The sequence below is a fragment of the Chiloscyllium plagiosum genome, chromosome 20 (assembly GCF_004010195.1).
Source record: "Chiloscyllium plagiosum isolate BGI_BamShark_2017 chromosome 20, ASM401019v2, whole genome shotgun sequence".
Classification (NCBI taxonomy): Eukaryota; Metazoa; Chordata; class Chondrichthyes; order Orectolobiformes; family Hemiscylliidae; genus Chiloscyllium; species Chiloscyllium plagiosum.
The window spans coordinates 61,126,529-61,140,406 of record NC_057729.1 but is presented as its reverse complement, the minus strand read 5'-3'; the positions used below and the strand labels follow the sequence as shown (position 1 = coordinate 61,140,406).

Sequence of the window (13,878 nt, the reverse complement as noted above, 5' to 3'; positions counted from 1 at the left end):
CAATAGGAGGGCTAAAAGTGGCCATGAAATGTCTTTGGCAAATGGGATTTAGGAAAGTTCCAAGGCTTTTTATTCACATCTAAGGAGCAAGAGGGTAGCTAGGGAAAGGGGAGGTCAAATCAGGGACAAAACAGGGAATTTATGAATGGAGCCGGATGAAGTGGATGAGGTCCTCAATAATTACTTTGCATCAGTATTCATAAAGGAGAAGAACGTGGTGGAAGATGAGTCTTGGGAGGGGTATGCTGCTATTCTAGGACATGTCAATATAAAAAAGGAGGTAGTGTTGGGGGTTTTGAAGAGCATTAAGGTTGACAAATCCCCAGGACCTGTTGGGATCTTATCCCAGAATGCTGAAGGAGGCAGGTGAGGAAATTACTGGAGCCTTGTACAAAATCTTGTATCCTGTTTCGTCACAGGAGAGGTCCCAGAGGACTGGAGAATAGCCAACATTGTTCTTTTGTTTAAAAAGGACAACAGGGATAATCCAGGAAATTACAAGATAGTGAGCCTTATGCCAGTGGAAGGGAAATTATTAGAGAAGATTCTGACGTATAGGATTTACTCACATTTAAAAGCATTGTCTACTTATTAGCGATAGACAGCCTTCATGCGGGGAGAGTCGTGTCTCTCAAACTTGATTGAGTCTTTTGAGGAAGTGACAAAGATGTTTGAGGTCAAGGCAGTAGATGTCTATATGGACATTAGGAATGCCTTTGACAAGGTTCCTCATGGCAGGCTGATTGAAAAAGTGAAATCACATGGGATCCATGGTGAGCTGGTAAAATGGAAGCAGTATTGGCTTAGACATAGAATCCAAAGATTCACTGAGTAAAATAGAAACTGACCAAGAATTTACAGGTTAGGTGAATTGGCCATGCTAAATTGCCGGGATGTGTAGGTTAAGTGCATTAGTCAAGAGTAAATGTAGAGTAATAGGGTAGGGGAATGAATCTGGGTGGGTTACTCTTTGATGGGTCGATGTGGATTTGTTGGGCCAAATGGCCTGTTGCCACACTGTAGGGATTGTATAACAGAGGGTTGCAGTGGAGGGATATTTTTCTGACTGGACATCTGTTACCAGTAATGTTCTGTAGGGATCAGTGTTGGGAGCCCAATTGTTTGTAAAGAGAATTGTCAGAGGATACAGCAGGATATAGATAGTGGAGAAATGGCAGATAGAGTTTAATCCACACAGATGCAAGGTGAGGCATTTTGGAGGATCTAACACAGGAGAGAGGTATTAAGTAAATTGGCAGAATCCTTAATAGCATCAACATTCAAAGAGATCTAGATATATTGGTCCACAGTTCCCTGAAAGTGGCAACATGTAGGTAAGGTGGTCAAGGAGGCATATAGCTAGCTTGCCTTTATCAGTCAGGACAGAGAGTATAAAAATTAACAAGCCATGTTGCAGCTGCATAGAACTTTAGGCCACATTTAGAGCACAGTATGCAGTTCTGATCGCCATGGTATAAGAAGAATATGGAGACTTTGGAGAGGTACACAAACAGTTTACCACAATATTGCCTGGTTGGGAGGGTATTAGCTATGAGGAGAAATTAGACAAACTTAGTTTGTTTTCACTTGAATATTGAAGGATGGGCAATCTGATAGAAGTTTACAAAATTATGAGAGGCATGGATAGAATGGATAGTTGGAGTCTTTTTTCCCCCAGGGTAGAAATGTCAATTATTAGGGGACATTGGTTTAAGGTACAAAGAGGTAAGAGGCAATGTTTTTACAGAGAGTGGTAAGTACTTGGAATGAGCTGCCAAAGGATGCAGATACAATAGCAATGTTTAAAATGCATCTTGACAGGTACGGGAATAGGCAGGGAATAGAGGGAAATGGTACCGTGTAGAGGCAAAAGGTTTAGAAAGGTATCATGTGTCAGTGCAGTATTGGTGGATTGAAGGGCCTGTTCCTGTGCTGTACTGTTCTGCTCTTTGTTCATAGTGTTTTTGATGCTGGTGCTCAAAACCAGTAATCTGTCCAAATACCTTGCTTGGTTGCTGAATTACTCACAAATATGGGTAGGTGAGTGGTAATGGGTATCTGAGTCATGAAGATAGCATAAGGAGACTACAATGGGATACTGATAGGTCAGGTGATGGAAAAAGACATAACAAATGAATTATAATGTGAGAAAATGTAAAATTGTCCAATTTGGCAGGAAGAATATAAATAGAAGCATTATATCTAAGTTATGACAGTGTGCCTAGCTGAGGTGCAAAGGGATTTGGGTGTCCTGGCACATGAGTCACAAAATGAGTTTGTTTGCAGGTACAAACTTTACTCACAATCACATTATCATTCTTCTTCTGTAAACTAAATTCTCTCAAATTTTCTCTTTTTTTCTCTGTTGATGTCAGGCTGAAATGTTTGCTAAAACCATTGAGTGCAATTCACTGAGTAACATAGAAACTGACCAAGAATTTACAGCAAGGAGAAGATACCCATGGAACCAGAATAATTCATGATGGTCCATCAATAGCTTTAGCTTTAACCTCCTGGGATTTTATGCAGTTAATGAATTTGTACTTTCACTGCAGTCAGCTCAGTTGGCTGGACATCTGTTTTCCGAAACAATGTGATGCTAACAGCATGGGTTCAATTCCCATACTGGCTGAGGTTACCATTGAAGAACTCTCTTTCTCAAACTCTCTTCTTGCCTGAGGCGTGGTGACTCTCAGGTTAAATCACCATCTGTCTCTTTCTGGTCTGGTCAGGTTATGGTGACTTTCACACTAACCCTGGCACACCAGATGGTAAGATGGTCAGGGTTGGGTTTCCAATTACTTTCTGACTCCTTATCTCAGGTTCTGCTGTGACTTTAGTAGCTCCGTCCTGACCCAAATCTGTGGAAATGCTCATCCACTTCAAAGCAATGTGCCTTATATTTGGAATCCCCAGTTGTGGGCAAATTCACTGCTCTATAGTATTGCTCATTCATGTGTAGTCATTGTTATAGTCATAGAGATGTACAGCAGAGAAACAGTCCAACTAGTCCATGCCAACCAGATATCCCAACCCAATCTAGTACCACCTGCCAGTACCTAGCCAATATCTCTCTAAACCCTTCCTATTCATATACCCATCCAGATGCCTTTTAAATGTTGCAACTGTACCAGCCTCCATCACATCCTCTGGCAGCTCATTCCATACATGTACCACTCTCTGCATGAAAACGTTGCCCTTTGGTCTCTTTTATATCTTTCCCCTCTCACCCTAAACCTATGCCCTCTAGTTCTGGACTCCCCCACCCCAGAGAAAAGACTTTGTCTATTTATCTATCCATGCCCCTCATGATTGCAAAAACCTCGATAAAGTCACCCTTCAGCCTCTGACGCTCCAAGGAAAACCACCCTAGTCTATTCAGCCTCTCCCTATAGCTCAAATCCTCCAACCCTGACAAGATCCTTCTAAATCTTTTCTGAAACCTTTCAAGTTTCACAACATCTTTCCGATAGGAAGGAGACCAGAATTGCATGCAATATTCCAAAAGTCGCAAAATGACCTCCTAACCCCTGTACTCAATACTCCGACTGATAAATGAAAGCATATCAAACGCCTTCTTCACTATACTATCTACCTGTGATTCCACTTTCAAGGAGTTATGAACCTGCATTCCAAGGTCTCTTTGTTCAGCAACACTCCCTAGGACCTTACCATTGAATGTATAAGTCCTGCTGAGATTTGCTTTCTCAAAATGCAGCTCCTCGCATTTATCTAAATTAAACTCCACCTGATCAAGATTCTGTTGTAATCGGAGGTAACCTTCTTTGCTGTCCAATACACCTCCAATTTTGGTGTCATCTGCAAACTTACTAACTATACCTCATATAAATGATTTGGATGTGAGTATAAATGATGAAAAGCAGTGGAGTCAGCACTGATCCTTGTGGCACTCCACTGGTCACAGGCCTCCAGTCTGAAAAGCAACCCTCCACGACCACCCTCTGTCTTCTACCTTTGAGCCAGTTCTGTACCCAAGTGGCTAGTTCTCCCTGTATTCCATGAGATCTAACGTTGCTAATCAGTCTCCCATGGGGAACCTTGTTGAACGCCTTACTGAGGTCTAAATCTACCGTTCTACCCTCATCAATCCTCTTTGTTACTTCAAAAACTCAAGTTTGTGAGACATGATTTCCCATGCACAAAGCCATGTTGACTATCCCTAATCAGTCCTTGCCTTTCCAAATACATGTACCTCCTGTCCCTCAGGATTCCCTCCAATAACTTCCCCACCACCGAGGTCAGGCTCACTGGTCTATAGTTCCCTGGCTTGTCTTTACCGCTCTTCTTAAACAGTGGCGCCACCTTAGCCAACCTCCAATCTTTCAGCACCTTACCTGTGACTATCGATGATACAATTATCTCAGTAAGAGGCTCAGCAATCACTAGCTTCCCACAGAGTTCTAGGGTACACCTGATCAGGTCCTGGGAATTTACCAATTTTTGTGTTTCAAGACATCCAGCATTTCCTCCTCTGTAATTTGAACATTTTTCAAGATGTCACCATCTATTTCCCGACATTCTGTATTTTTCATATTCTTTTCCACAGTAAATACTGATGCAAAATACTTGTTTGGTATCTCCCCCATTTTCTGTGACTCCACACAAAGGCCGCCTTGCTGATTTTTGAGGGGCCCTATTCTCTCCCTAGTTACCCTTTTGTCCTTAATGTATTTGTAAAAGCCCTTTGGATTCTCCTCAACCCTATTTGCCAAAGCTATCTCATGTCCCCTTTTTGCCCTCTTGATTCCTCTCTTAAGTATACTCCTACTGCCTTTATACTCTTTTAACGATTCACTTGATCTATCCTGCCTATACCTGACATATAGCCCAATATTTGAGAAATATTCTGTATTGTGACTGTACTAATCATTCTCAACAGACAGAAAGCTGCCAGGAAATTATGATCAAACTGCTGGAAAGGTTAAACGCAGGACAATAAGTTGCATTATCAATTTCTTTATTCATACGGGATTTGTTGCACTAAAGCCACATTGGAATAGAAAGCAGAGGGGAGCTGGTTCAGAGTCTTGTGACCAGTCCTTTATTCTTCATGCTGAAATAAGAAACAGCTCATTAATTAACATCAAATATGAGCAAAGTCAACAAAGTAACAACCTTCAGAATGGCAGGGTAGGTGGTAATGCAACAAAAAACACAGAAAATAATTTCTCAATAAATTTGAGAGAAATCTTGGAATTCAGATGCACAAATTTGCTAAGTTGATGATGAATTTGTTTAATTGGTTTAAACACACAAGTGAATCTTTCATACCCTATTACATAAAGAAAACAGGAGGTAAAGAAAACATATTATGGTATACTGGATTTTAAAAGACCATGAGGTGTAGGAACAGACGTAGGCCATTCAGCCCATTGGGTCTGCTCCACCATTCAATGAGATTGTGACTGATCTGATAATCCTCAATTCTACTTTTTTGTCTTTTCCCTATAACCTTCAATTCCCAAACTGATTTAAAAATCTGTCTAGCTCTGTCTTGAATATGCTTAATTGCCCAGCCTCAACAGCCCTCTCTGGTGAAGAATTCCACAGATTCACTCACCCCAGAGGGAAACTCCTCCTCATCTCCATCTTAAATGGGTGACCCCTTATTCTAAGATTATGCCTTCTCGTTCTAGACCTCCCACAGGGGGAAAACAACCTTTTCCACATTTACCCTGTCAAGCCCCATAAGAATCTTGAGTTTCAATTAGATCACCTCTCATTCTTCCTAAATCCGGTGAGTACAGGCCTAACCTACTTAAGCTCTCCTCAGAAGAAAATTCTTTGATGCTCAGGATTAGTCTTGTAAACCTCTGATCTGCTTCTCATGTTTTCCTTTGATAAGGGCTGCCCAAAATGGTTCACAGTATTCCTGCTGTGGTCTGACCAGTGTCTTGCACGGTTTTAACAAGACCTCCCTAGTTTTATACTCCATTCCCCTTTGAGGTTGAAGGCCACTGTTCCATTTGCAAGTCAGCAATGTACACAGATTAGATTAGATTAGATTAGATTACAGTGTGGAAACAGGCCCTTCGGCCCAACAAGTCCACACCGACCCGCCGAAGCGAAACCCACCCATACCCCTACATTTACCCCTTACCTAACACTACGGGCAATTTAGTATGGCCAATTCACCTGACCCTGCACATCTTTGTGATGTGGGAGGAAACCGGAGCACCCGGAGGAAACCCACGCAGACACGGGGAGAACGTGCAAACTCCACACAGTCAGTCGCCTGAGGCGGGAATTGAACCCGGGTCTCGGGCGCTGTGAGGCAGCAGTGCTAACCACTGTGCCACCGTGCCGCCCAGCTGTGCACAATCTTTTTAAAAAGCGCAATGGGTTTAGAGGTCTTGTAGGGATCTGAAAACCAGTTTGAGAATTTTTAAATTATGGCATTTCTGAATGAGAAGCCAGTGTAAGTTAGTGAGTACAGGTGATTAGCAAACAATATTGAAAATTATATTAAGATACAGGCAGGTCCTTCCGCTTTTAAGACACAGAAGTTAAGCCTCTCTTTCAACAAACTATTTCCTGTCCTAATTCTTTTTTTAATTTTGGCTCAATTTCATTTTTCTCTGATTAACATGCCTGTGAAAGACTTTGGGAGGTTTCACAATATGAGGCACAATTCACACAGTGATTTTAATTATATTCTTCATTAGTGAACCACCACAACATTTATATAACAAACTAAAATAAAATTCTAGAGAAACTCATTAGATCTTGCAGCATCTGTGGAGAGAAAACAGCTTACAGCCATAGAGTCATAGAGATGTACAGCACGGAAACAGACCCTTCGGTCCAACATGTCCATGCCGACCAGATATCCCAACCCAATCTAGTCCCACCTGCCAGCACGTGGCCCATATCCCTCCAAACCTTTCCTATTCATATACCCATCGAAATGTCTCTAAAATGTTGCAATTGTACCAGCCTCCACCACTTTCTCTGGCAGCTCATTCCATACACGTACCACCCTCTGTGTGAAAACGTTGCCCCTTAGGTGTCTTTTATATCTTGCCCCTCTCACCCTAAACCTATGCCCTCTAGTTCTGGACTCCTCGACCCCAGGGAAAATACTTTTGTCTGTTTATCCTATCCATGCCCCTCACGATTTTATAAAACTCTATAAGGTCACCTCTCAGCCTCTGATGCTCTAGGGGAAACAGCCCCAGCCTATTCAACTTCTCCCTATAGCTCAAATCCTCCAACCCTGGCAACATCCTTGTAAATCTTTTCTGAACCCTTTCAAGTTTCACAACAACCTTCTGATAGGAAGGAGACCAGAATTGCACGCAATATTCCAACAGTGGCCAAACCAATGTCCTGTTCAACCGCAACATGACCTCCCAACCCCTGTACTCAATAATCTAACCAACAAAGGAAAGCATTACAAACACCTTCTTCACTATCCTATCTACCTGCGACTCCACTTTCAAGGAGCTATGAACCTGCACTCCAAGGTCTCTTTGTTCAGCAACACTCCCTAGGACCTTACCATTGAGTATATAAGTCCTGCTAAGATTTGCTTTCCCAAAATGCAGCACCTCGCATTTATCTAAATTAAACTCCATCTGCCACTCCTCAGCCCATTGGCCCATCTGATCAAGATCCCGTTGTAATCTGAGGTAACCTTCTTCGCTGTCCACTACACCTCCAATTTTGGTGTCATTTTTGGTAGTTCTGGAAAAAGATCACTGGACTCAGACCTGCATTTCTGCAGCAATTCCTACTTTTGTGTTATCACTTCTCCAGCATTCATAGTTCTTTGTTGTAATAAAACATTTATGTATGTTGGTCAAGAGAATATTGCAATAATTAATTACAGAGGTGATAACAGTCTGAAAGAGGGTCTGAGTAATAGATGAGTTGAGGCATGGATAAAGATGGGTGATATGGACAATCATGTTCTACATTTTTCAGAAAATTATAGTTCTCTCTGGTGATCTGGAAATTTCTGACCTTTCATTACAATATTTCCCCAATAGAGGGAAATTGAGGAGCAAATATGTAGAGAGACCTCAAATATATGTAAGAATATTAGGATTGTAATAGTAGGGACTTTAATTTTCCAAACATTAACTGATACTGCCATAGTGTCGAAGGTTTGGATGGTGATAAATTTGTGTTCAAGAAAATTTTCTTTATCAATATGTAAATGTTCCTGCTACAGAAGGAGCAAAATTCAAACTTCCTTTGGGAAATAAAGCAGGGCAAGTGACTGAAAGTGTTAGTAAGGGAATACTTTGGGATTAGTGATCATAATTCTATTTATTTTAAAATAGTTATGCAAAAGAATAGGCCTTCCATAAAAGTTAAAATTCATAATTGGAGTAAGGCAAATTTTAATGGTTTGAGACAAGAACTTTTGAAAGTTGATTGGAGTCGTCTGTTCGCAGGTAAAGGGACAACTGACAAGTGAGAGCCTTTCAAAAGTGTGCTAACAAGAGCTCAGAGGCATAATGCTCCTAATAGACTGAGATGTAAGGCTGATAAGATTAGGGAAGAATGGATGAATAAAGATATTGAGGTTCTACTCAAGAATAAGGAAGAGTCATATAAAGAAGAGATATAAACAACTGGGATCAAATGAATCTCTTGGAGAGGATAAAGAGTGTAGGGGCATTGTTAAGAGGGAAATCAGGAAGCAGAGAAAGGATATGAGGTAGCGTAGGATATGAGGCAGATAAGGTTAAGGATAATCCAAAGAGATTCTGCAAGTACATTAAGAGCAAAAGAGCAACTAGAGAAAGAGTAGAACCCTTTAAAGTTCCACAAGGTTATCTTTGTGTTGAACCTCAGGAGTTGGGAGAGATATTAAATGAATATTTTGTGTCAGTTTTTGCAGTGGAGAAAGAAATGGAGGCTAGAGAACTCCAAGAAATAAATATTGATATTTTGAAAACAGTTTACATTATAGAAGAGGAAGTGCTGGCAATCTTAGAAAATATAAAGGTGGATAAATGTTCAGGACCTGATTAAGTGTATCCCAGGATGGTGTAGGAAGTTAGTGAGGACATTGTGGGGCCCCTTGCAGAAATATGTGTATCAATTATAACTACAGGGAGGTGCCGGATGACTGGAGAGTGGCTAATATTGTGCCTTTGTTTAAGAAAGGATGTAAGGAGCAGCCTGGGGACTATAGACTTTGTGAATCTGATATCGGTGGAGGGTAAGTTGTTTGGAAGTGATTCTGAAAGATAAGATTTATATGCATTTGGAGAGGCAAGGAGTGATTAGGGATAGGCAACATGGTTGTGTGCAAGGGAAATCATGTCTCACAAACTTGATTTGAGTTTTTTGAGGAAGTAACCAAGAAGATTGATGAGGGTGAAGCTGGTACACATTGTTTACTTGGACTTTAGGAAAGCCTTTGACATGGTTCCGCACAGTAGACTAATTAGTAATGTTAGATCACATGGGATTCAGGGTGAGTTTGCCAATTGGATACAAAATTGGCTTAATGCAGGAGATTGAGTATGATGGTGGAGGGTTGCTTTTTGGACTGGAGGCCTGTGACCAGCGATATTCCATTGGGATTAGTACTAAATTCACTTTTATTTGTCATTTTATATTAATAATTTAATGAGAACATAAAAAGCCTGGTTAGTAAGTTTGTGGATGACACCAAAATCCGTGATATAGTAGTCAGTGAAGAAGGTTATCTAAGATTACAAAGGGATCTTGATCAATTGGGTCAATAGGCTGAGGAGTTTAATTTGGATGAATGAGAGAAATTGCATTTTGGTAAAACAAATAAGGACAGGATTGATATAATTAATGCTAGGGCCCTGAGTAGTGTTGTAGAACAGGAGGACCTGGGCACAAAAAACAGAAATTGTTGGAAAAGCACAGTAGGTTTGGCAGTATCTGTGGAGAGGAGTCCGAGTAGAGGAAAGGTCACTTGACCCAAAACGTTAAGTCTGATTTCTCTCCGCAGATGCTGCCAGACCTGCTGAACTTTTTCAGCAATTTGTTTTTGTTTCTGATTTACAGCATCTACAATTCTTTTGGTTTTTAATTTGGAAAGATTTCGGCGTTCAGGCACATAATTCTTTGAAATTTGCATCAGAGGTAGACAGGGTGGTCATTACTCAGAGCCTTGAGTATAGGAGTTGGGATGTCATGTTGAAATTGTACAGGACGTTGGTGAGGCCTCTTATGGAGTACTATGTGCAGTTCTGGTCGTCCCGTTACAGGAAGAATATTGTTAGACTGGACAGAGTTCAGAAAAGATTTACCAGAATGTTGCTTTGTTTTACCAGGAATGGAGGGTATGAGTTATAACAGTAGGTTGGATAGGCTGAGACTTTTTTCACAGGCGTGTAGGAGGTTGAAGGGTGACCTTATAGAGATTTAAAAATGAGGAGCACAGATAAAGTCAATAGCAAATGTCTTTTCCCAAGGTGGGGAGTTCAAAAGTAGGGAGTATATTAAGGTGAGAGGAGAAAGACTTAAAAGGGATATGAGGAGCAACTTTTTTGCAGAGAGGCTCATGTGTAGAATGAACTGCCAGAGGAAGTGGTGGATGCAGATACATCACAACATTTAAAAGCTATTTAGATAAGTACATGAATAGGAGAAAGTGAGGACTGCAGATGCTGGAGATCACAGTCCAAAGAGTGTGGTGCTGGAAAAGCACAGCAGCTCAGGTAGCATCCAAGGAGCAGGGGAATCGACATTTCGGGCATAAGCCCTTCACCAGGAAAGAAGCTTGTGCACTGGAGGACTGAGAGATAAATTGGAGGGGGGTATGGCTGGGGGAAGGTAGTTGGGAATGCGATAGGTAGATGAAAGTGGGGGTGAAGGTGATAGGTTGGAGCGAAGGTGGAGCAGATAGGTGGGAAAGAAGATGGACAGGTATGGCAGTTCAAGAGGGCGATGCCGAGTTGGGAGGTTGGGACTGGGGTGTGGTGGGGGGAGGAGAAATGGGCATCTGGTGAAATCCACATTGATCCGGTGTGTTTGGAGGTTCCCAAAATGGAAGATGGGGTGTTCTTCCCCCAGGTGTGGGGTGGTTAGGGTTTGGCGATGGAGGCGGCCCAGGACCTGCATGTCTTTGGTGGAGAGGGAGGGGGAGTTAGTGTTCCGCCACAGGCCAGTGGGGTTGGTTGGTGTGGGTGTCCCAGAGATGTTCTCTGAAATGATCCGCAAGTTGGCATCCTGTCCCCCAATGTGGAGGAGACCACATCAGGTGCAACGGATGCAGCAAATGACTTGTTTGGAAGTACAAGTAAATTTCTATTGAATGTGGAAGGATTCTTTGGGGCCTTGGATGGAGGTGAGGGGGGGGAGGTGTGGGCACAAATTTTGCACTTCCTGCGATGGAAGGGGAAGGTGCTGGGAGAAAAGGATGGGTTGATGGAGGGTGTGGACCTGACAAGGGAGTCAAGGAGGGAATGGTCTCTCCAAACCACAGATCAAGGTGGGGAAGGAAATGTATCTCTGGTGTTGGGGTCTGTTTGTAGGTGGTGGAAGTGGTGGAGGATGATGCAATGTATCCGAAGGTTGGTGGGGTGGAAGGTGAGGACCAGGGGCTTCTGATCTTGTTGCAGTTGGAGGGGTGGAGTTCAAGGGCGCACGTGCGGGTAGTGGAGGAGATGCATTAGACAGCATCGTAGTCCACGTGGGAGGGGAATTGACATCTTTGAAGAAGGAGGCCATCTGGCATGCTCTGTGGAGGAATTGGTCCACCTGGGAGCAGATGCAGCGGAGGCAGAGGAATTGGGAATAAGGGATAGTGTTTTTACAGGAGGCATGGTGGGAGGAGGTGTAGTCCTAGCTGTGGGAGTCAGTGGGTGTGTAGAGAATGTCCATGTTGAGTCGGTTGCTCGAAATGGAGATGGAGAGGCCCAGGAAGGAGAGGGAGGTGTCCCAGATGGTCCAGGTGAACTTGAGGTCAGATTGGAAGGTGTTGGTGAAGTTGATGAACTGTTCAACCTCTTCGTGAGAGCATGAGGTACTGGTTGGGTCGGCGAGAGAGGAAACAAACTGAGGGCTGGGAGATCTTCATCATGGCGGATGGATGTGTGCAGGGACTGGATGTCCATAGTGAAGATAAGGCTTTGGGGGCCGGGGAAATGAAAGTCATGGAGGAGGTGAAGGGCATGGGTGGTGTCCCGAACATAGGTGGGGAGTTCCTGGACTAAGAGGGACAGGACAGTGTCAAGGTAGGAAGAGATGAGTTCTGTGGGGCAGGAGGAGGCTGAGACGATGGGTCGGCCGGGGCAGTCGGGTTTGTGAATCTTTTGGTAGGAGATAGAATTGGGCAACGCAGTGTTCCTGAACTATGAGGTTGGAGGCTGTGGCTAGGAGATCCCTAGAGGTGATGAGGTTTTGCATGGTCTGGGAGATGAGGTCATGATCAAGGGGGCAGTAGAAGGAGGTGTTTTTGACTTGGCGCCTGGCTTCAGCGGTGCAGCGGTTGGTGCGCCAAACTACCAATGCACCCCTGGAGTCTGCTGGTTTGATGGTGAGGTTGGGGTTGGAGCGGAGGGAGTAGAGGGCTGTGCGTTGTAAGGGTGAAAGGTTGGAGTGGGTCAGGCGGGTGGACAGGTTGAGACTGTCAATGTCACGGCAGCAGTTGGAAATAAAGAGATCGAGGGCGGGTAACAGGTTGGCAAAGGGTGTCCAGGTGGATGGGGTGTGTTGGAGGTGGAAGAAGGGGTCCTCGGATGGTGGGTGGGAGTTCTAGTGGAAAAACTAAGCTCTGACGCGGAGGCGGCGGAAGAAGTGTTCAACGTCACAATGCGTGTTGAATTCGTTGATCCAGGAGTGTAGGGGGATGAAGGTAAGACCTTTGCTGAGGACTGATTGTTCATCCTCAGTGCAGGGGTGATCTGGAGGGATGGTGAAAACATGGCAGGGGCTGGGAGCTAGGGCCTGGTGTAGGACTTGAGCTGGTAGTGGGGGTGGAGACTGTCACTGGAGTTGCCATGGTTGTGTGATCGACAGTGAGGTCACCAACGCAAGTGACGCTCACCCTCATTGGGGGTGGGGGGGATGAGGAAGTACATGAACAGGAAAGATTTGGAGGGATATGGGCAAAACGCAGGCAATGGGATGAGTTTAGATTGGAAATGTGGTTGGCATGGACTGTTGGACCAAAGAGTCTGTTTCCGTGCTGTATGACTCTATGACTTTACAAGTAATTCTGTTCCACAAGCCTGACCACCCTGGCCGACCCATTGTCTCAGCATGCTCCTGCCCCACTGAACTCATCTCTACCTACCTCGACACTGTCCTATCCCCCCTAGTCCAGGGCCTCCCCACATACGTTCGAGACACCACCCACGCCCTCCACCTCCTCCAAGACTTCCGTTTCCCTGGCCCCGAACGCCTCATCTTCACCATGGATATCCAATCCCTCTACATCTCCATCAGCCATGACCAAGGCCTCCAAGCCCTCCGTTTTTTCCTCTCCAGACGTCCCCAACAGTACCCTTCCAGCGACACTCTCATTCGTTTGGCCGAACTGGTCCTCACCCTTAACAATTTCTCCTTTGAATCCTCCCACTTCCTCCAGACCAAAGGGGTAGCCATGGGCACACGTATGGGCCCCAGCTATGCCTGTCTCTTTGTTGGCTACGTAGAGCAGTTGATCTTCCATAATTACACTGGCACCACTCCCCACCTCTTCCTCCACTACATTGATGACTGCATTGGCGCCACCTCGTGCTCCCGCGAGGAGGTTAAGCAATTCATCAACTTCACCAACACATTCCACCCTGACACCTCCCTCCCCTTCCTGGACCCCTCCATCTCCATCAGTGACGACCGACTTGACACTGACATTTTCTACAAACCCACCGACTCCCACAGCTACCTGGATTACACCTCGTCCCACCCTACCTC

The 13,878-nt window shown here is 44.1% G+C and overlaps 1 protein-coding gene across 1 annotated transcript in view; it reads right to left on the bottom strand.

The window, feature by feature from the left end:
- Positions 1–4,961: 4,961 nt before the first annotated feature.
- LOC122560342 (myosin-7-like) overlaps positions 4,962–13,878 on the bottom strand; it is an 86,757-nt gene continuing 77,840 nt past the window's right edge. Inside the window, exon 42 of the mRNA XM_043710989.1 lies at positions 4,962–5,074. Coding sequence (XP_043566924.1) covers positions 5,063–5,074 — 12 coding nt within the window. The 3' untranslated portion in view covers positions 4,962–5,062. The remainder of the gene's footprint in view (positions 5,075–13,878) is intronic.